The sequence below is a fragment of the Hemitrygon akajei genome, chromosome 15 (genome assembly GCF_048418815.1).
Source record: "Hemitrygon akajei chromosome 15, sHemAka1.3, whole genome shotgun sequence".
Lineage (NCBI taxonomy): Eukaryota > Metazoa > Chordata > Chondrichthyes > Myliobatiformes > Dasyatidae > Hemitrygon > Hemitrygon akajei.
The window spans coordinates 57017376-57039956 of record NC_133138.1 but is presented as its reverse complement, the minus strand read 5'-3'; the positions used below and the strand labels follow the sequence as shown (position 1 = coordinate 57039956).

Genomic DNA, 22581 nt, shown 5'->3' with positions numbered 1-22581 from the left:
TATCCACTTTGGTTGCAAGAACAGGAAAACAGATTATTATCTGAACGGTGGCCGATTAGGAAAAGGGGAGATACGAGACCTGGGTGCCATTGTACACCAGTCATTGAAGGTGGGCATGCAGGTACAGCAGGTGGTGAAAAAGGCAAATGGTATGTTGGCATTCATAGCAAAAGGATTTGAGTACAGGAGCAGGGAGGTTCTACTGCAGTTTTACAAGACCTTGGTGAGACCGCACCTAGAATATTGTGTGCAGTTTTGGTCCCCTAATCTGAGGAAAGACATTCTTGCCATAGAGGGAGTACAGAGAAGGTTCACCAGATTGATTCCTGGGATGGCAGGACTTTCATATGAAGAAAGGCTTATACTCACTGGAATTTAGAAGATTGAGGGGGGATCTTATTGAAACGTATAAAATTCTAAAGGGATTGGACAGGCTAGATGCAGGAAGATTGTTTCCAATGTTGGGGAAGTCCAGAACGAGGGGTCACAGTTTAAGGATAAAGAGGAAGCCTTTTAGGACCGAGATGAGGAAAAACTTCTTCACACAGAGTGGTGAATCTGTGGAATTCTCTGCCACAGGAAACAGTCGAGGCCGGTTCATTGGCTATATTTAAGAGGAAGTTAGATATGGCCCTTGTGGCTAAAGGGATCAGGGGGTACGGAGAGAAAGGAGGTACAGGGTTCTGAGTTGGATGATCAGCCATGATGATACTGAATGGCGGTGCAGGCTTGAAGGGCCGAATGGCCTACTCCTGCACCTATTTTCTATGTTTCTATTACTTTAAAAAAATCAGAAAACAGCAATGAAGATTCTTTGGACACATCATGCAAAGAGAGACATTAGAACATTTAGTTACAACTGGAAAGCTGGAAGGAGAAAGAAGCAGAGGCAGAGAATGAAAATGATAGATGGATTAACATCACAGTTAAAAACGGGGAGGCAACAACTACAATTCGGGGGGGAGGCAACAACTACAATTCAGAGGGTTAGGGACTGTGATAGATGGGAGAGACATGACCACCCACACCTAACGGCAAGGCACCTGACTGAATAAAAAGGCAGAGCAGCGCCTACACTCCCAGAAAGGTTGGGGCAAGCGAGGCTCTCCCCTCCCCCAACCATCTTAAAATAATTTTGCAGTAGCACCATTGAGAGCATCCTGACAAGGTGCATCTCCATCTGGTATGGGAGCATCGGTCCAGAGGTTCCAACGAAGGATGGTGAGAACAGCCAAAAGGATCATAGGGGTCTCCCTACCATCCATCGGGGACATTTTATAGGAGCGCTGCATACACAGGGCCCTTATTATTATCATCAAGGATCCCACCCATCTATCCAACATCCTCTTAAGACATTCTACCGGCAGACAAGAGAGTCCGATGCTTAAAAACAAGAACGGTCAGGATGGGAAGCAGCTTCTTCCCTCAGGCCATTTTGCTTCTGAAGTCCCTGTTGCATCACATGCGGTGACATTGGATAATTTGTACTGTACCATACAATATTTAATTTATGCATTTTACTTTGTTTATCCATGCACAATTATTTTGTAGATTTACTTCCCTAAGTTAATGTGTGCTCTGTGTACTACTGTGTTTTACGCCTTGGTTCAGAGAAAAGTTGTCTCCCATATACATGTATATAGTGAAGTGACAATAAACTGGACTGACTTGAAACTTCGGCTAACTTGGCCAAAAATTAATTGGGAAAATATGTACTGGTCCTGATGCATCCCAATTAACCAGAATCCACTGTAATTGATCAGAAATGTCAACTTACACCACTAGTGTGCACTTGTTTTGTACTGCAAGTTTTAACTTGTCTTAAGCCTCACAACTGTCAGCCAATTCAAATTGAATATGCACACTTCAAATGCTACAAAGTACATAGTTATGATTCAGCTTCACTGTGGTCAAACATCCAAAGTCCACCAAAGAACAGAAGACAAAAACCCAATATTTCTTTTTGCAAGCTTGGTATGGATTCATTTCCAGAATCAGCCTCAAATTAAGGCACCTTTTTCTGCAATGACAACATTCAAAATACCACAACAGGCAAGTATTAAGTAGTTGGAAATGAATTTGCTGAAAACATGGATTTACCCATCCTGCTTTCCCTCCCCTTACATTTTTCACTGTGGGGTTAAATCCTATTAATTGTTGTATTAAAAAGATGTTTATAAATTTAAGCACACACAGAATGTAAATGGAAATTATTATCCAAAACAATTAAGTCCAAAGTTTATTCTTAATATAGACCTTAAAAATTCAGGTTATTGCCACGTTTTTGAGTTGACATGTTATCTTTAAAAAAAAAACATCAAACATGTAATTTTCAAGCCAACATAAAAGAGAATCCTTAAACCTTTACTTATAATACACTGGACCAGACAAAATGCCAAAAACTGTCTTTTGCATTGCTTTGAAAACTCTGGAACCCCTTTGATTTGGTAACTGGTGCCAAATCTACACTTATCCAATAGCTCTATAAATTTATTTCCTTTTAACTATAATGTTGTGGCGCTGCATGTAACAGGTAAAACTTCCCGAAAAAGTTAAAAACTGCACCTATGATATCAAATTAATATCTGATAAACAAGGTAGCTATAAAACAATCAAATTTAAACCAATGTGAATTTGGGACAAGAGTATCATTAACATCGTGTTTTCTAGAACACTGTCATCTAATACAACTACATCAAGTTAAACCACTGCAACAAGATTTTCCTGAATGGAATAGTAAAAATGAAAACTTAATAATTCATAAAAAAATGTTCAATAATGTACTAAGTTGCAATTTTAAAATTCAGTAGTTCTTAACACCCTTGTGAAATTACCTTTTACAGCTCTAAAGATAGGAAATTGAATGTACAAACGGGGGGGGGGGAAATCAACTGTGCATTAGACATCTTGTATGTGGCACTTTATATGTAAAAAATATTCAAGTTAATTTCTACTTTCCTGTCAAATACTGTCATCTGCATATTTTAATACATTTGCACATTAATTACAAAAGCTTTATTTATATCAAATTTATCGAAGAATATTCATGAACACACATTTCCATATTAAGTGGAAAACTATAGTATGAGCATACAAATTCAATATGCACTCACATTATAGTTTTTAAAAAAATAAAAGCACTTTTTCTACAAAGATCATCCAATAGATTAGAGTCCAAAGTAGCTTTTGCATGTTTCACTCGTTGAGCAACATGTACTGAAGTCCAGGAGTATCGTTTCAAGAATCATTAGGGAGTCCAAAGAGTTTAACAGTTCCAGCTTCCCGACTGTTATCGTACTTGCCATCTTTGTCATCACAAGCAAAAGCCAAGAGTGGTCGTTTCGGATGCCATGCTACAGTAAAAGTAGGCGAGTCACATTGCACCTCCCATAGCTTTTCACCTATTGGAAGAATTTTCTTTTTAAAATATACATCATATAAAAGATAATTTAGACAATTACCATTGCAGTTTTCATAATATTATCATACTCACAGAACCAGTCAGAATAATATTCCACAGAAATATATTTAGCCATGGGATGCAGATGTTTTCACTGTTCTTATATTTTTAATTGTATGCAGCTTTACTCAGTTATATTTTTGTTCTAGTAATATTACAAACTATTCTAGTTCTATCCTTTTAAAAAGATACTCAGGTCCAGTGGTTAGTCATGACCTTTCATCTTTGGGATAAATGTTAAAACTGACAACAAAATCTCTTCTGCAGGCTGAGGATTCAAATAAAGAGCGTGTGGGAGCCACAATCATAACTTTAATCAAAGGTTAGCAGTTCAACAAATAAACCTGCAGACAGCCAGTAGAAACTTAAAAAGTTCCACTTAAGTAGTATTCACTACAGGCATATAATTAGTTTTCTAAAGAGGCAGCCAGGCAAGAGAAATTTAACTTCTAGAATGATACCAATGGTTACCAATTAACACCATGTTGATTTACAAATTCATACCAGTTTCCACTTCTGCAATGTCTATAAAGTGATCCTCAGAAGCTGATGCTAGCATTTTTCCATCGTGGCTGAAGCTTAATGTTCTTACAGGCCAGTCAAGTCTGAAAGAAAGAAAGAAACAAAGCTGTACAAAACTCCGTAACAAAATTTTAATGCCTGGCAAAAGCAAAAATTGTCAATAAGTTGGTGATGCAGCACACTAATACTGCAGGTAAAGTTGTTGGCTCATGCCTCCAATCCTGACCTCTGGTGCTGCCTATGTGGAGCCTGCACGTTCTCCTTCATGCTCCACCTGGTTTCACCAGATGATCTAGTTTCCTCCCACCTCCCAAAGAGGTGCTAGTTGGTAATTTAATTCATTACTGCAATAGAACACTACAGCACAGTACTGCCCCTTCAGTCCATGATGTTGTACCAACCTTTTAATCCTAAAATCATTCTAACCCTTCCCTCCTATATAGCTCTATTTTTCCCCCCACATGTCTTTTACATGCCCCTAATATATCTGCTTCCACCGCCATGGCATTCCGCATACTCACAACTCTGGAAAAAAAAAATTGCCTCTGGCATCCCGCCTATACTTCCTCCATTCACTTTAAAATTATGCCCGCTGGTGATAGCCATTTCCACCCTGGGAAGAAGTCTCTGGCTATCCACTTGATTTATGCCTCTTATCATCTGTATATTTCTATCAGATGCCACTCGTCCTCCTTCATCTGCTCAACCTATCTTCATCTAATCTAGAGCAAGAATAGACCTGATTGCCCCCCCACCCATCTATGTTGTGAGAAATATGAGAAACAAAGCAGGTGGCCATATAGATCAACAAGTAAAAAAGCTTCAGAGAAGTATGGACATTACACCTTCCAGATAGCCTTATTCAGTCTTTAGATAACTTTGCGTTAGCAAATTCCAATTGCAACTCATATAAACAGACAGCAAAGAATATGTGGTGTGAAGGAGTTAAGTGTTAAACAATTGTATCAGCATTCTCAAATATGCAGAATGGCAGGATAATGCACAAACAAACTAAGATAAATAAGATAGATAACATTGGTGTTTTATTGTACTCCACATCTTTAACTAATTTTTCAGAAAATGGCAAAAAGTTTTCAAGAATCTGCATAAATCTATCAAAGCAATGCAAACAGCAGTTTAAAAAAGCATTTAAACTCATGTGCTTTGAATCTCAGGCACATTTAGAAAGAACTAAATAAATGATTGACTCCACCATACAGTCAAACTTCCTTAGGAAGACCATTTTCATACAGAACAACATAGAATAACTTCTTTTTAACTGTCTGCACAAACAATTCTCCTTGTAAAGTACAAATTCAAATGAATATATTTTGATGTAGAATTAATACCATGAAAAACTTGCATCACAGCTATGATTTGAAAAATAGTCAATGTAACAAAATCAGATGCAATATCTTGTTTATTTTCCATTCTTAGTCCAAATTTAACAGTTAATATTTTGAGCACATTCCAACGCCAACTAACCTGGAGAAGCATCTTACACACACAAGCTCATCCACACTCCAAAGGCTCACCAGTGCATCAGCACTCCCTGTAGCAAAATATTTGCCTGTTGGATCAAATTTAATGCAAATGCAGTTCGAAGGATGTGCATTGATTGACTGAATAGGTTTCAATTCTGGGTAACTGAAACACAAATAAAAAAAAACTTAAAAACAGTAATATCAGATTATTTCACTAAGTTATTTTGAACAACCTCAATTTACTACAGGCAAATGTAAGATCAAACATGAATAGTAATAAATAATGTAGTTCTGTTCAAAAAATACAAATATAGTGATCCAATAAGTCTAAGGTAAATTTATATTGGTAGAAGTGTTATAATAATATGCATTTTGTTTTCTTGACCACCCATTCCCTCCCACCCCAAAATCTGCAGAATTTAAATTTCAAATGATCATACTGCCCACAGAAGCTGATTCCATACATACCCCATTCCCAAATCTTGTCTAAACAATTGATCAGATGTTAATATTCATCAGATTGCTACCCCTTGCAAAAAAATTAAAATTATTGGTACAGTTCTGCCACAGTCCTAAATTTACAAATTAACTTTTAATTTGATCAAGAACAAATTCAAAACTAGTAATTTTATATAAAGTCTGAAAGTGAATTATTCATATATACATAGATAAGATTGATCACCAACTCAGGATACAACATCTGACTCTAATATACCCTACAGTTCAATTACACACATCTTTGTCAGCCCACTTAGTAAATTTCAAAAATTTATGTTACCTGAGTAAGTTGATGCAGCCATTGCCATTGGTTAGGAAAAACATATCATTATCATTATTCCAAGATATCTCATTTACTTCAAATTTAAACTGTTCTTCAGCTCTTGATCGGTGTGACTTAGCATCAATGAAAGTTACGACATCGTCTTTGTTTCCTACAGCAATTGTTTGGCCATCAGGACTCCAACAGATGTTAATATTCTCACCTAATAAAAAATATGTTCAGTCTCTAGACAGAATACAATGCAGCCATTCCCTTTATTATAACAAAAAGTCAAGACAACACAGGTAATACAATCCAAATTCCATACTTGCCAGTCATCATTGAGGAATCAGTGGACAGCTTCTGAGTGTAAACATCTCAGAGGATCCTGGGCCCAACACACTGAAGCAATCATGAAGACATGCCAGTGGCTCCACTTTGTTAAGAGTTTGGGGAGATGTTGTATGACCAAGGCATTTGCAAATTTCTGCAAGATGGACAGTATTCTGATTGGTTGCATCACAGCCTGGTGTGGAGGTTCCAATGCACAGGATCACAAAAGGCTGCCAAGAGTTGTAGACTCTTGCCAGCATAGAGCTCCCCACCATCAACGACATATTCAAGAGGCAGTGCTTCAAACAGCGGTGTCCCTCCCCATTCAACAAATGCTCTCAACTCATTACTAACATCAGGAAGGTGGTACAAGAATCTGAACATTGTAAGATCAGCTTCTAACCATCAGACTAATTTTTGATTTGCATTCTACTGCTACCACAAAACAACAAATTTCATGAGTCTGTGATAATAAACCTGTTTCTAATACAAACAGGAAAAGGGAATAATACCCTACAATTAAATATAACAAAATATAACCGGCATTTCATAGAAATATAACACAAGCTGATACACTTAGCCAACCAATATGATTGACTAAAGAAGTCAAAGCAGCATTCTAAAGGAGGAGAGAACATAAAAAGTGAGGGGGGCTTAAAGGGGTCTGCAAGGCCAGCGTACCATACCCACAACTGCCAAAACAGCAGTTGATGAGAATGCATGGTTAATAAAATATATTAGGATAGAATTCGGGTGAATACAGTGCTTGATGGTAGGCGCAGACTCGGTAGGATGAAGGCCACATTTCTCTCAATTACATTAAACACTGGTTATGGTTTTTCAAAAGCACATTAAGCTTTCCAAAGTCCAGTGAGAACAACTCAGCACATTAAGAAGATCAATTATTTATACTGGTGTTAAGTGATTTTACTATAATAATCTAATCATTCCCAATTTTGGAATACAACAACCAGAAGATTTAAATGTACTGCAGTGATGACTAAATCTCTTCTAAATTACCTTTTGTGTTGACAGTAGCAACACATTTTGTAGTTCGGACATCCCAGATTCGAACAGTTTTATCACCAGAAGCAGTCACAAAAAGGTCTGCATTGGTAGGATGCCAACAGAGCTGGTCTACACTATCACCATGACCACGATAGTTATTCTCCTTAACCTGAAAAATATAAATAGAATTAACAAGAATAAAACTTTCAGATCATCTATGTAATTAGATATTAATTACAGTAAAAATTCAATAATCTACAACCCAACTATTTAGAAATCACCTTTGCTCAGAATCTGACTTGACATGTTATTTGCAGTGTCCCTTTCTACCTACCAGGGTCCCAGTTCCAGTACTCCCTTTAATCTTATCTGTTTTACTGGAAAATGTATTACAACACTGTGAAATACCTATTAAAATAATATATACCATCAAATCAGTTTTACTGTAGATAATTTTAGTGAGTTGTTTCTGTCCTGTACACGTTTCTCAGAAGTGTGTTGTCTTTCTGAGGCAGCTGGAGCAATGACACAAATGTAGAAGAAATGGAAATTCTGAAGGACAAGGAAGCCGAGAGGGGGGGAGAGATGATGGGGATACAGAGGGGAGGTGGAGCGCAGGAGAAACGAGGGGAGGGGAGGGGAGGGCAGGGGGAAACGAGGGAAGGGGAGGGGAGCGCAGGGGAGGGGAGGGGAGCGCAGGGGAGGGGAGGGGAGGGGAGGGGAGCGCAGGGGGAAACGAGGTGAGGGGAGGGAAGCGCAGGGGGAGGGGGAGGGGAGCGCAGGGGGAAACGAGGGGACGTGAGCGGTAGGGGTAAGGAGGCCGGGGGGGTGGGGGGGGAAAGAGGAGGGATCCGGCCGGGAGGTGGGGGGGGGGGGGAAAGAGGAGGGATCCGGCCGGGAGGTGGGGGGGGGGAAAGAGGAGGGATCCGGCCGGGAGGTGGGGGGGAAAGAGGAGGGATCGAGGGCAAGTGAGGAAGGTTTTCGGCGGGGGCAGCCCGGCTCGCTTCGCTCACCAGCCTGTCTTTCTCCAACACGAAGACGCTGGCCGTCTTGTCGAAGGAGCCGGAGGCAAGCCTGCGACCATCGCAGCTCCAAGCCACCGAGTGGACCTTGGCGGCGTGTGCCGAGAACTCCTTGGTGCGGCCGTTGGTCTTGAAATGCTCCTGAGTCTCGAGCAGGTAAGTGGCCGCCATGGTCGTGCGGCTTGGGCCACGGCACCCACCGCCGGGGCCGGGGGGTGACGGGCAACGTAACAGCCGACACTTCTCCGCTTCGGCTGCAAAGCGAAATACGGTACGGTACAAGAAGGCCTATGCTGGCTAATTAGATATACAAAAATTAGAGTTTCTCTTTCCTGAATTTTTAAAAAAACTTTCCTTTCACTATTTTAAAAGTCTGCGGTTTACTAAACCCCTATTAGAGAAATGGTACAACCATATATTGCGAATCAAACTTTATTTATAAACAAAAACTTTATTTACAACGCGGAGGGAGCAGCAGTCGGTGTGGGAGTGACAGTCCATTTGTCACCGAGGGGGTTAATGCTGTCTGGTCCGCTCCAATTACAACATTTTCTCTGTTTGTTTCATATTGCCAGCATCTGTGGTAAATGGTGTAGATTACAGAATACTTTGAAATGTCCATTTCGGCGGGGGAAAAAGTATATTATCTAAATAGTATGGGGTTTCAGAATTGACTGCACATGATTTAAGGAAGCTAATTATGTTATTGTTTGTTGCTGGTGGAATTGGATGTGAACGCAAGGAGATTATACACAACATTGATATGGAGTATTCCGAACAGTACCGATACAGCTTTGCCATTCCAAGTAGGTTATGTACCTGTGATATCAGCTACATAAAAGTAAGAGATACTGACGTTGCTAGAAATCCAAGGTTACATATAAAATGATGGAGAAGCTTGGCAGGTCAGGCAACATCTTTGGAAAGGATTAAAGAGCCGACCTTTCGGGCCGAGGTCTTTCATCAGGACTAGAAAGGAAGGGGGAATACCCAGAATAAGAAGGTGGGGGAGGGGAAGGAGTACAAGTTAGTGACTGATGAAACTAGGTGAGGGGGGAGGTAGGTGGATGGGGTATGAAATGAGAAGCTGGGGGTGATAGAAAAGGTGAAGGAGATGGAATCTATATTCCTCTCCATAGACCTGCTGTGTTCCTCCAGCATACTGTGCATGTAGTATCAAGCAAATTTTCTCTATCCTCCAGCAAATCCTGACCTGGTGACTATTTCCTGCATTTTATTACTTTTATGCTGTATTTTGTTTCTTTCTTTCTCTAATTAACCACCTCAACTAGATGATCTCTCCAACTTCTCTCTATGGTACCCTGGCCTCACCATTCCATTCCAGAGATGCTCCATTTGCAAATTCATATATTTCACCGACTCCCACCACCTGTTACTTTGAGTATTTCCAGTTTTTTTCTAATCTTCGTTATCTAGGTGAAGCACCTGTTTTAGCAGAAGCCATCAACTAATTTACCTCTGCTTTAGCTTCACTCACTTTCTCTAACTCAAAAATGTAACTCACTTCTCGCTTCAGCAGAACGAGATACCCACCTGCTTCAAGCAGACTTCAGTTATACTGGTGGCTAGGAAAATCATGGTAACTGGCCTCAATGACTGCCACCTGCCACAGTGATAAGAGGTTGGTGATAAAACATCTCTCTGCCTGAGAAGTGACTTGAATCTGCTCCAGTTTCCCTGCCAGCACAATAGGTTCACAGCAAATGCTATTCCATTGACTTCACTCAACCCTGGAACATTAGAATGCTCGTTATCAACTACAGCTCATCATTCAATACTAGCATCCCCTCAAAACTAATCAATAAGCTCCAAGATCTCAACCTCAATGCCTTCTCATGCAATTGGATCCTCAATTTCCTCACTTGCAGACACCAGTCAGTTTGGACTGGCAACAACATCTCTTTCACAAACTCCATCAGCACAGGTGCGCCACAAAGCTGTGTGCTTAGCCATTCCTCCACTCACTTTACAGTTTTGACTGCGGCTAAGCAGAGCTCCAATGCCACATTTAAGTTTATTGATGACACTACTGATGTAGGCTGAATCACAGGTAGTGGCAATTTAGTATATAGGAGGGAAATTGAAAATCAGGCGGAGTGGTGCCCCAACAATAACCCCTTACTCAATGTCAGCAAGGAGCTGATTATTGACTTCAGGAGGAGGAAACCAGAAGTCCATGAGCCAGTCCTCATTAGCGGATCAGAGCTGGAGAGAGTCAACAACTTTAAACTCATTGGATTTTTCATTTCAGTGGATCTGTCCTGGGCACAGCACGTAAGTGAAATTATGAAGAAAGCATAGCTGTACTTCTACTTACTAAGGAGTTTGCGAAGATTTGGCATGACATCTATAACTTTGACTAACTTCTTTCGATGTGTTGTGAAGAGTATATTGAATTTGAACTTATTTAAATCTTACATCCATCCCACAACATGGGGGTGTAAAAATCTTTGTGTTATGATAGTCACAATGTACAGACATTTGAATTTATAAGTCTAATGGCTTGTAGAAAAAGGCCTGTTGGTCCTGGCTTTAATGCTGTGATACCACTTGCCAGATAGAAGCAGCTGAAACAGTTTCTGGTTGGGTTGACTGCTGTCCCCGATGATCTTCCAGGCCTTCTTTGCGTACCTGCTGCTGTAGACGTCCTCAGTGGAGGGAAGTTCACATCCACAGATGTGCTGGGCTGTCTGTACCACTCTCCATGCCAGCGAGTTCCCGAACCAGACAGTGATACAGCCAGTCAGGATGCTCTCAGTAGTGGCCCTGTAGAAGGTCTTGACGATTTGGGGGCTCATGCTGAACTTCTTCAGTGGCCTGAGGTGGAAGCGACACTGTGTGCCTCTTTTGTACCACATAGCCAGCGTGTACAGTCCAGGTGAGATCTTCGGTGACGTGTATACCGAGGAACTTGAAACTACTCACCCTCTCAACTGCAGTCCCATTGATGTTGTCTCCGTTCCTCCTGTAATCTGTGATCAGCTCTTTGACTGGCTGCATCATGGCCTGATATGGAAACACCAATGCTCTTGATTGGAAAATCCAGCTAAGTGTAGTGGATACAGCCCAGTTCCTCATGAGTAAAGCCTTCCCCTCCACTGAGCGCACCTACACAGAGTGCTGTCGCAGGAAAGCAGCATCCATCACCAGGGACCCACACCACCCAGGACATGCTCTCTTCTCACTGGTGCCATCAGGAAGCAGACACAGGAGCCTCAGGACTCACACCACCAGGTTCAAGAACAGTTATTACCCCTCAACCATCACTCTCCTGAACCAGAGGGGATAACTTCACTTGCCCCATCACTGAACTGTTTCCAGAAGCTATGGACTCACTTTCAAGGACTCTTCGTCTCATGTTCTTGATATTTATTGCTTATTTATTATCATTATTATTATTATTTCTTTTTTCTCTTTCTTTTTATTTTTACACAGTTTGTTGTCTTTTGCACACTGATGTCCATCCTTTTGGTGCAATGTTTCATTAATTCTATTATGGTTATTGGATTTATTGAGTATGCCCACAAGAAAATGAATCTCAGGGCTATATATAGTGACGCATATGTACTTTGATATTAAATTTACTTTGAACTTTGAACTAACAATGGAAACTGACAAGGCTTTCAGTTCTTTTTAAGACCCCCTCCTTAAACTCCTTTTCTATTATATTGATGATTGTGTTGATGCTGTTTTCTGAACTCTATTATGAGGGTTTTGTACAGCCATACAGAATTTTTTTAAGTGATTACCTTTGCTACCATTTCCTATTCTGTTCTCACTCTTCACTTGGTTCACAGCTGACTTTTCTGTGATATCATTATCTCCAACTCAAGAATAGTTTTGTAATTTCCTTTATAGGCAATTTTAACTACATCTCACACCTAGCTCCTTGTAAGGCCTCCATTCCATACTCACAGTTTCTCCATCTCCTTCAGATCTGTTGTTTTGATGAGATCTATCACATTAGTGCCTTTTAGCTATCTTCTGGTTTACCAGACTGTTTTCCCCTGCACCATTGTCGGCAAGCTCTCCAACAGTGTCACCTGTACCTAGCACACTTCCTTTCCTATCAACCATAATAAGCTCCTCCTTGTTCTCACCCTCCGCCTCATGCTAATGAATTAATCCCTACAGGAAGGGAATACATTGTTTCACCAAAAAAGATAATTTTGAGATTTAAAAAGTACATGACCAGATTGACCAGTACTAAGGTGCTTTGTAATTTAGGTATGATTTCAATGTTCATTGTATGTATAGCAACAATGAATATAAAAACAGCTGATTCTCCACTACATTTACTGTCAATGCAAGCAGATTGTATGGAACAATACTTTGCATACTTTATGTTCAATTACGTTTATATCAATAGCTCTTCTGACTTTATTTTCACGATCTGATATCATGTAAGTAACACCCAAACACCATGACCTTATTATAGTTGGTGACTGCAATCTACTTAAATGTGTACATGTTTAACTGTAATGTTCAACAAATACCAAAAATCATTATTTAATTTGTATTTCTGTATGTATCATGTGGTCATGTTCTTTGTGAATTATTCAGTATTAGAATCAGGCATCTGTGATATCTGTACCTAAACTTGACATTGAATTCACTACCTCAACTGAAATTCCCTGGCATAACACAATATTATACAGTATTGATTCTTCAAATCACATTCATCCTCCAGTCTTCAAACTTAAGAAAAGTCACTGATCTGTAACATTAACTTTTTATCAGCAAAGATATTGCCTAGAGATTAATTGTTTTTATGTTATCTTGCAGACATACTTTAACAGAGTAAAAAAATCTGTTGTTCTTTGAAAGATAAATTAGTTATAACTTGGAAAATTCACAAGGGGCAGAGAGGAACATTCAATACATTTTTCAAGCAGCCATGGTGGCCTATCAACTCCTGTGTTTATTCATATTCTTCAGTACATAGCAAAATAACCAAAATTTGGTTTTCAATTTTAGAAGTCGAGAAAGCAGTGGAAAGTGGACTATGACAAGATGGAATAACAGAGTAAGTATGTCAAGGTAGCTGAACATTTGAGTGGGAACTGCACAAGAAAGCAGCCTGACTTCTGAGAGTATAGAGTGACGGGAGGTTATGTTTTTGAAGATGAAAGGAAAAGGAACAGGGAATTAGCAAGTGTCACTGAGGTCACAGGTAATGGGCAAGTGAAACTTATCAGAGAATGTGGAGGGAAAACACATTTTCTACAAAGCTAAGATAATGCATAATCTTTTTCCTGGCCATTGTGTAAAACTTCAACTTGCAAAAATGTGTATGATAAAAACAGAAAATGCAGGTCAGTTTACATCTATGGAAGTGAAACAAAATAAACATTTTAGGTTGAAGTGGCTTCAAAGGAGTTTTAGATTTCCAGTAGTTGCATTTTAAAATATATATGCAATATTGGTAAGGTTTTTGCCACTGATTATCAGCCATTTAATTTATTTGAATCTCTGATCGATTTTTAACAGGAAATTATTGCCCTTAATTATCTCAGAATAATACCATTTACAGGGATCTGTAACCTTTGTGAACAAGCAAAGGCTGTTCATGTCATTTATCCTTCAACATGACGAATGAATAATTTGCAAACAGGAAGTATCGGTGGGAATAGTGAATTCAGTGTCAAAATTTATTTCAGAGAGCATAATAAAGGACAGGAAAAGACAAACTGAATTAAGTAAAGGATAAAATACAGGGAAAACATAAAAAGCAATCTCATTTTTTTAAACCTGAATGTTATAACGATCCAAAAGAAATACATTCCACGGTCTAGAAATTAAATTTTTTTTTTAAAGTGTGTTAAGCCAACATGTTGCTAAGGAATTATACCATTTATTACATTTCCCCATTTTCAAATCCCACCACAAATCTACAGCAGTATTCTTGTCAGGAAATTCATCAGCTGTGTTCTTGCAGTGTCAGATAACCCATCTGATGCACCTGCATTAAACGGATACCTTTGAAAATGATTAGACATGAGATGATTATCTTTGTGGTGCAAATGCATGTGTCTTTTCATTGCCAGAGAAATTTCCATCTATAAGAAGCAGCATGGATCACAGTACTTGCTCTTTGAATTTCAGTTGTTGACTTGACAATTAGCCTCACGGCAATCATGGCAGAGTTTCAACATTTAAAGGGAAGTACTGTGGATGCTCAGTAACACTCATAAGCCAACCCGCCACCCCAAATGCCATAAATGTATTCAAATATTAAAAAATACATACAGAATTTTTCTCCTTTCGTACTGCTTCTTTTTAACAAATTATTTTCTATTGTATTTCCTTTTCAAACAGATGGGTTTCTGTGTTCCTGCATCTGAGAGGTTTGAATTAATGTGTTCAAATCCTAAAAAGCAAATTGTAATCATAATCACGAGATTTGGATTGCAGTGAAGAACCTTCCTTGTGTTAATTGTGACCTATTGCTACTGCAGAAGCAAACAAAGCACCCAGACATCTGTACCATCGTGTGTCACAGAGCTTTGCAGGCAAAGATGTCTTTTATGTCTATTTATTCATGTATGCAGGCAAATTTTAATCATGGGCCAGAAGTTGCTGCCAGTTGAGTGTGGACTGAGCAGTTGGCAGTTGTCTGATTTTCAGTTAAGTACCTCCCTAATTCCAAATTTAAAACAAACTAGTTATTTTTAAATGATATTAATGTTTCTCACTTGCAGCTGTCATTGATTGTACTTGCTGCTCTAAACTGGCACGGATTTAGCAGTTTGATCCACTCCATTTAAATAAAGGGAAATTCAAAATTTCAAGCTCCACCATAAGGCTCCTCCAGCATCATTTAATTACCACAGCTGGGTAATTGGTGCTTGCAAGCAAGATGAATACAATGTGAGTCCTACATTTTATGGCACTTACATGGGATAAATGCAGATAATTCAGGCATCCTTCTTAGGAAAAGAAACTAAAATCTCATTTTTCTTTTCCTTTTATCTCTTCCATACGAGACCGATTTTTTTTCCTTCCAGAAGAGCAGCAGAGTGATCATGCTGATACTTTAAAAAACATTGGTAAAAAGAATGTAAGTAGAAGAAAAGCAGAGAAAAAAGTCAACGATCATTTAAACTTGGATCAGGGGAGTTCTAATGGTTTATTTGGGCAGCTGCAGTTATGTATTATCTGTTGCCACCACAATCATTGTGCATAATACACTTTTAGAAGTGACAATGTGCTTACAAAGCTTCAATCACTTTCCAAATATTTGTATATGCAATGCAAAAATAAATTATTTCAGTAGTGCGCACAAAATTCTGGAGGAAATCAGCTGGACAGACAGCATTTATGGAAAGGAATAAAGAATCAACATTTTGGGCCAAGACTTTTCATTAGGACTGGAAGAAGGGGGAAGAAGCCAAGATAAGAAGGTGGGGTTCTCTATTCCCAATCTGACATGTCAGTCCATAGCCACCTCTACTGCCACGAGGAGGCCATTCTCAAGTTGGAGGAGCAACACCTCATATTCTGTCTGGATAGCCTGATACTGAACCTGACAGCATTAACATCAATTTCACTACCTTCCTGTAATTTCTTTCTCTCTCTCTTTCTCTCTCCCTCTCTCTCTCTCTCGCCCTCTTTCTCACTCTTCTCTCTCTCTCTCTCCCCCCCCCCCCCCCCCCCATTCTGGCTCTCCTCTTATCCCTTCTCTTCTCACCTGCCTATCACTTACTGGTGCTCCCTCACCTCACCTTCTAATTCTGTCTTCCTCCCCCATCCTTTCCCATCTTGATGTAGGGTCTTGGGCTGAAATATGGACTCGTTATTCCTTTTTATACATATGCCTAACCTGCTTAGTTCTTCTAGCATTTTGTGTGTGTTACTCTGAACACAGCTGGAGCCTTGGTCCCAGTCAAGATGGTGCCTGTAGACAGTGCTCCTTTGGTTGACGTCTTCTGGATAGTTCATGAAACCACGTTTTTTACTTTTATGTCTTTTGCATTTGTTTCTCATCTTGAATGTGATTCTGGAACTGTTGGAGCCTGTGTTTTGCTGTTTAGAGATCGTTTGGGTGCTTCAGCGCTCTGCAGTCTCCAAGAAGGTTCCAGGAGGCAGAGGCAGTGTGAGGGAACCTCATAGTGAGAAGGCTGCAGGATGGTGTGTGGGCCGATTATAGCTTTCATTCTTTGCCGATTAAAGCAATGAGGATGATTGAAACATCAAGATGATTGCAGAACTTTGGAGATCATTTAGGTGCTTCAGCCCTCTGCAGTCTGTGAGAGGGTTCTGGAAGGCAGAGGCAGGCTGCAGGACGGGACTCAAGCAAATGTTTGGCTCCATTTTGCCAATTATAGCTTCCATTGTTCACCAATTAAAGGGAGATTGAAGCATCGAAGCGAGTGCAGAGGGTCAGAGCCAGCTGCTTGCCTTTTGATCAGTTGTTCTGTACCGGAGAAGGGAGAGCCTGCCACTGCACCTGGAGAGTGTTCCCCTGGCTTTTTCTACATTTTGGATGTGGACTTTTTTTCAATCTTACAAGTTTTATATACTGTGTTTTTTAATCGCCCAATCTTCTCACTTTTTTGTGTGGAGAGGGGAATTTGGTAGTCAATGTGCTTATCCATTTTTTCAGTTTTTTCATGTGGGAGGAGGGATTTGGCAATTGATGATCGTGCTGCAATCATTTTGCAATCAATTGTATTTATTGATAACCTTTGAATTTCTAGCACCTGCAAATATCTTGTATTTTAATTTCAGTAATTAGTCCTTGAGTCAAGGGAGAGTGGCCTAAAAGTTCAATTACATTAAGAAGTATAATTTTTTTTGTTGCTTGATTGATCGGCAGCACAAAACTTTGTTAAATACAATTAACAACTCTAGATGGCATTATGTAGCATATGAAATTCTTTGGTGCATTTTATGTGTGTAACACACTGAGCATTCAAGAGTGTCATCAATCAATGTCAAATGTCAGTTTGGAAAAGTAAGCTTTAATGATAGGTTGAAGTTCTAGATTGGCATCATTGTTTAATTTTAATTTTGGTGATCCACCACCTTCATCATAAATCCCTTCTTGCCCCAGAGTGTTTTAGCTTCTATGGGTATTCCCAGTAGTTCCTAAACTTCTTTGGGTTACCATGTGCCCAGTGCTCCCCTCTTCCTTTCGCCCATTACATAAAAGCTATAAACATTTTTGAATTACGAAGCACAATGAAAGAAAATGGTAAGTGCATATTCAAAATCAATGACAAGTAGTTGCAAAAAATATTCAAATCTAGTTAAAGCTACAAATAAAATTGTTTCTTTATTTAATCATAGTAAAAAAAATTAACAATTTTAGAGCATACTGTACATAATAGTCCCAACTATTCACTACTTCATTGCTTTTCCATCTTTCAGTGAAATGGACGGGCTTGGTGCAATGATATCAGCTTCTCAACGTCAGGATGAATGTCACTCAGAGGTAATCTCAGATCCCCATTTTCAGTAATTTGTAATCTGTTTCATTGCTTTGAAAGAACTTGACCTTTTTCCACGGTATAGGATAACTTTCAGAGATGGCTTTCTGCAGCCATGAGTTTTTGAACCTCAGCTTCAGCTCAAAGTAATTTCATGGCAAGATCAGGTCTTTCTCCATCCTTCCTGTTAATTCATCATTTCAAGTGTTCTGGAATAGATTTATTGCCCAATCTAGAATTTGGATCGAGAGAAGATCCTGGAACCTCTCTAACATGTCTTTATGCAGCTCACCCAGGTGGGCACAGTATACTTGAAGATCATCTGGTATTCTTTCTTAAGTAACATGACAACAAATGTTGCACTTAAATAGGGTTAAAGATAAAACTTGGTAAATAATTCTGTCAAATAAGCAAATATGCCTATTAACAACAACACACACAAAATGCTGGTGGAACACAGCAGGCCAGGCAGCAATCTATAGGGAGAAGTACTGTCGACGTTTTGGGCCGAGACCCTTCGTCAGGATATGCCTATTCTTGGGTTGATTACTGAACTAAGGATTCAAGTCTTCAAATAATCTTATCAGTTTCAAAAAGTGCATAAAAGCATCTCAGGCAAGCTCCTTTTGAGAGCCATCAGAGATCTATTTGCATCAGTAAGCTCTCAAACAGTTCATCATTCTCAATACAAAGCTCTCAGAATAGTCAAGAATTGAGAGCATGGGATTTTACTTACTGCTGTCACAGCAGTATTCAATGATTTGTACAATTGATCGCTCGTTTTTTTTGCACCGAGATGCCTGAATTACACAGTGAATGGTAAATATAGTTTTTTTAAAATAAATAACCCCATGGTGGCGTCCTGTCATTAAAGATGCCCCATCTGTTGCACAAGCAAGAATGTAGGTGAGCAGAATGTCCTTGTCTTTAAAAAAAAAGCTCAACAACCTGAAATATTAACTCCCCCTTTGTATCTGTTTCTAGTCCACTTGCAAATAACAACTCTTGACCCATGCATTTATCTTTTATAAAGTGAACATAACCAAGAAGCAAAGATTCAACAGCAGGCAAAGTTGACTCAGAGCAAATTCTGTTGTTCTAATTATATCACACATTGTGTTTTCCAGATTCTCAGACATTTCATCTGTTTGAATCTGAACAGAGTTACTTTAATTATTTGGTTTGGTGACTTATGCAAAACTGTACTGAGAACCTCCCTTACTGCTGACAGAAACAGTTCATCTCCAAAATATGGGCCTTTCAGATTTAGCAATGAGCAATGAAATGTATGAAGCACACAAACCATCACTGTTTCATTGTGAAGTGCTGCCAGGCATGTTTTAAAATATTTCTGTTTCTGAAAGTTTTCATGAAGTGACTAAAAATAAAGTTTCATGAAGTTCTTGTTTGCTTTATCATAAAACTTACACACAAAAGCAACAACTAGTTGTTTGCTACTGGAATAAGTCCATATGAAAGGGCAGATTCTGAACTTTATGGTGTTCAATGGGGTACTCTAATTTACTGAATTACCTCACTGTGATTAACATTTGGTAGTCATATCAGCTATCATTGTACTACTGTAGTGAAGGACATTAATGTGCGGGCAGGATCCAGAAATAATCTTCAGTCCAGATTTCTCATGATGTACCAAGTGTCACTTTGCTTTTCAACAACTATCATGTACTTCGAGCAAAGTCTAAGAGAACAGTGGGTTAGCAAGAGATGAGATGATTACATGATCATTGTCATCAGTTATGAGGCACTGAGGATCAAATGCTTATAAGTAATTCATTTCTTAAGTTAAGCCTGTAATCCCTCAGCTGCCCCCCCCCCCCTTACTACCCCAACGCCCACCACAACCTTCATCTTTATTGCCCTCTTAGAAACTCCCACAGCCACTCAGGTGGACAAACATCACCCAAACTGGAAACCACTGTCTACAAGATTAATGCTAGCATTTACTCGAACCCTAAATTTTGACTGTATCTACCCATGAGACTGTCAAGAGCAGCAAATATGGATAGATCCTACCACCTCCAAGTTTCACATTCTGGGATCAACATCCTAGAATGTCCAACCAAATAGAACTGTAGATGTAGCTTCATCATAAGGATTAGCAGTTCAGGAAACCAGCTTACACCTTCCCAGGAGAAATAGGGATAGGCACGGAGCACTGACCTTGGTCTGAAAATATGAAAACCATAACCAGGTGTTCTATGAAGTTACAGTGAACATTTTATGCCAGTATTTCAACTTCATAATTATTTAAATGAAGTGCATAAATCCATCTGCTATCTCCAATGTTAACTTCCATATCTTATTCACCAAGCTTCAAACAGACTTCAGTGAATTAAAGTAAATTTATTATCAAAGGACATATGTCACCATATACCATCCTGAGATTCATTTTCTTTTGGGCATTCACAGTACAAAGAAACACAATAGTGTCAATGAAAAAACTTTACAAAGACAACATATTGTGCAAAATAATAATAAATACTGAGAACATGAGTTTTAGAGACCTGGAAAGTGAGTCCATATGCTGTGGTAATCAGTTGTCCACTCTAGTTCAGGAGACTGATGGTTGAGAGATAATAGCTGTTACTCAACCTGGTGGTGTAGGACCCAAGGCTCCTGTATCTCCTTCCTGATGACAGAAGCAAGAAGAAAGCATTGCCTGAATGGTGGGGGTCCTTGGTCATGGATGCTGCTTTCCTGTGACAGCGCTCGTAGTAGATATGCTCAATTGTGGGGAGGATATTACTCATTATTGACTGTATCCGCTACTCTTTGCAGTCTTTTCCATTCAAGGGCAATGGTATTTCCATACAAGGCCCTGATAGCTTTTCCATTCAAGGACATTGGTACTTCAATACCAGACTGTGATGCAATCAGTATTCATATTCATATTCTCCACCAGGCATCTTTAGAAGTCAAAGTTTTATATGGCATGCAGAGTGAGAGACATCATTGCATTTTCATTTTAAAATCTTTTTTATTAATACTATTGAAGATTAACAAAAAAGATACATTAAATCAATATGTCATTATATACAATAAGGAATAAATTAACAAATAACTAACAAAGCTAAGCAATATATCAATAATAAGAAGAAAAAATAAAGTGTTAAGAATTTTTTTTGAAAGAAAAAGAAGGAAAAAAAATAAGAACCCCTACTAACCAAAAAAAAACCCTACTAACTGAAAGAAACAAAAAAGAAAACCCATTAGAAGCACAACCCCGGAGCTATACATCATACAATCGTCCATACAAAAAAACATCAATCCACCAACTCAAATCCATTTAAAGAAAAATCGGAAGGAAACCATATTAATTAACTCAAATCAGATGATAGTAGTGGGTGAACGAACCCCACCTTTTCTCAAAATCAAATCGAGGATCAAAAGTTTGACTTCTGATTTTCTCCAAACTAAGACATAACATCACCTGAGAAAACCATTGTATCAAAGTAGGAGCAGAAGCATCTTTCCATTTCAACAAAGTAGCCCTTCTGGCCAATAATGTAACAAATGCAATTACATGTTGGTCTGATGGAGAAATACCATTGAGGCATTGAGGGATTATACCAAATAAAACTGTCAATTTATTAGGTTGTAAATTAATTTTTAAAAATTTAGAAATTGTAGAGAAAATAGACTTCCAAAAATGTTTCAGTACAGAACACGACCAAAACATATCTGTCAATGTGGTAGTCTCAGTTTTACATCTGTCACACTGACTATCAACATAGGAAACATTTTAGACAGTCCCTCCTTTGTCAAATAGTAACAATGTACAATTTTAAATTGAATTAAAGAGTGATTGGCACAAATCGAAGAAGAGTTAACCAACTTCAAAATCCGCAACCAATCTTCTGTTATCAGGGTCACGTTAAGCTCTCTCTCCCAATCTTGTTTAATCTTAAGTGACGGGTAATTGTGCTGTTGTAACAATAAGTTAAAAGTTTTCGCAATAAAACCCTTCACTAAAGGATTCATTTTTAAAATAATATCTAACAAGTCAGAATCTTGTATATATGGAAAATTATTTAAGTATTTTTGTAAGAAGGGTCTGACCTGAAGATATTGCAGGAAATGTGAATATGAGAGAGAGTATTTAGTTACTAATTTCTCAAAAGACATCAATCGGCCATCTTGGAACAGGTCCGTGAAGGAATAAACTCCTTTATTCCTCCAAAGAAGAAAGGTACAATCACTTAATGAAGGTTTAAATAAATAGTTTCAATAAATTAAACTAAAAAGTTTAAAATTTTTGAGATTAAAAAAATTACGAAACTGGAACCAAATTCGTAATGGACTGCTTAATCACAGGGTATAAATTTAAATTAGTAATTTTGGCCAGTTGTACAAGTAAAGAAGCTCCTAATAATGAGGTTAAGTGAAAATGTTTCACAGCATTCAATTCCAAATCAGCCCAAGGTGGTCGTTCATTTCTATCAGCCCAATATAACCAAAAACACATATAACATATAATAACAGCCCAACAATACATTCTTAAATTAGGCAAAGCAAGACC

At 38.8% G+C, this 22581-nt stretch overlaps 2 protein-coding genes across 8 annotated transcripts in view; one reads left to right on the top strand and one right to left on the bottom strand.

Annotated features, from left to right (window-relative positions):
- Positions 1 to 2200: 2200 nt before the first annotated feature.
- thoc3 (THO complex 3) lies at positions 2201 to 8807 on the bottom strand. The gene is made up of 6 exons (XM_073067628.1): positions 8581 to 8807; positions 7580 to 7736; positions 6245 to 6449; positions 5468 to 5629; positions 3965 to 4065; positions 2201 to 3401 (listed from the first exon to the last, which is right to left on the bottom strand). Exons 1-6 carry the CDS (start codon positions 8758 to 8760, stop codon positions 3238 to 3240), a joined length of 969 nt encoding a protein of 322 aa, XP_072923729.1. The 5' UTR covers positions 8761 to 8807; the 3' UTR covers positions 2201 to 3237.
- Positions 8609 to 22581, top strand: part of simc1 (SUMO interacting motifs containing 1) — a 94947-nt gene continuing 80974 nt past the window's right edge. Inside the window, exons 1-4 of one of the 7 annotated variants that reach the window (XM_073067620.1) lie at positions 8609 to 8745; positions 13588 to 13636; positions 14929 to 14957; positions 17983 to 18046. In XM_073067620.1, the coding sequence (XP_072923721.1) occupies positions 13616 to 13636; positions 14929 to 14957; positions 17983 to 18046 (114 nt within the window). In that variant the 5' untranslated portion in view covers positions 8609 to 8745; positions 13588 to 13615. Of the gene's footprint in view, positions 8746 to 9050; positions 9173 to 9210; positions 9396 to 10771; positions 10885 to 13587; positions 13637 to 14928; positions 14958 to 17982; positions 18047 to 22581 lie in introns of those variants that run through there. The other 6 variants (XM_073067622.1, XM_073067623.1, XM_073067618.1 and 3 more) reach the window with 6 other exon arrangements.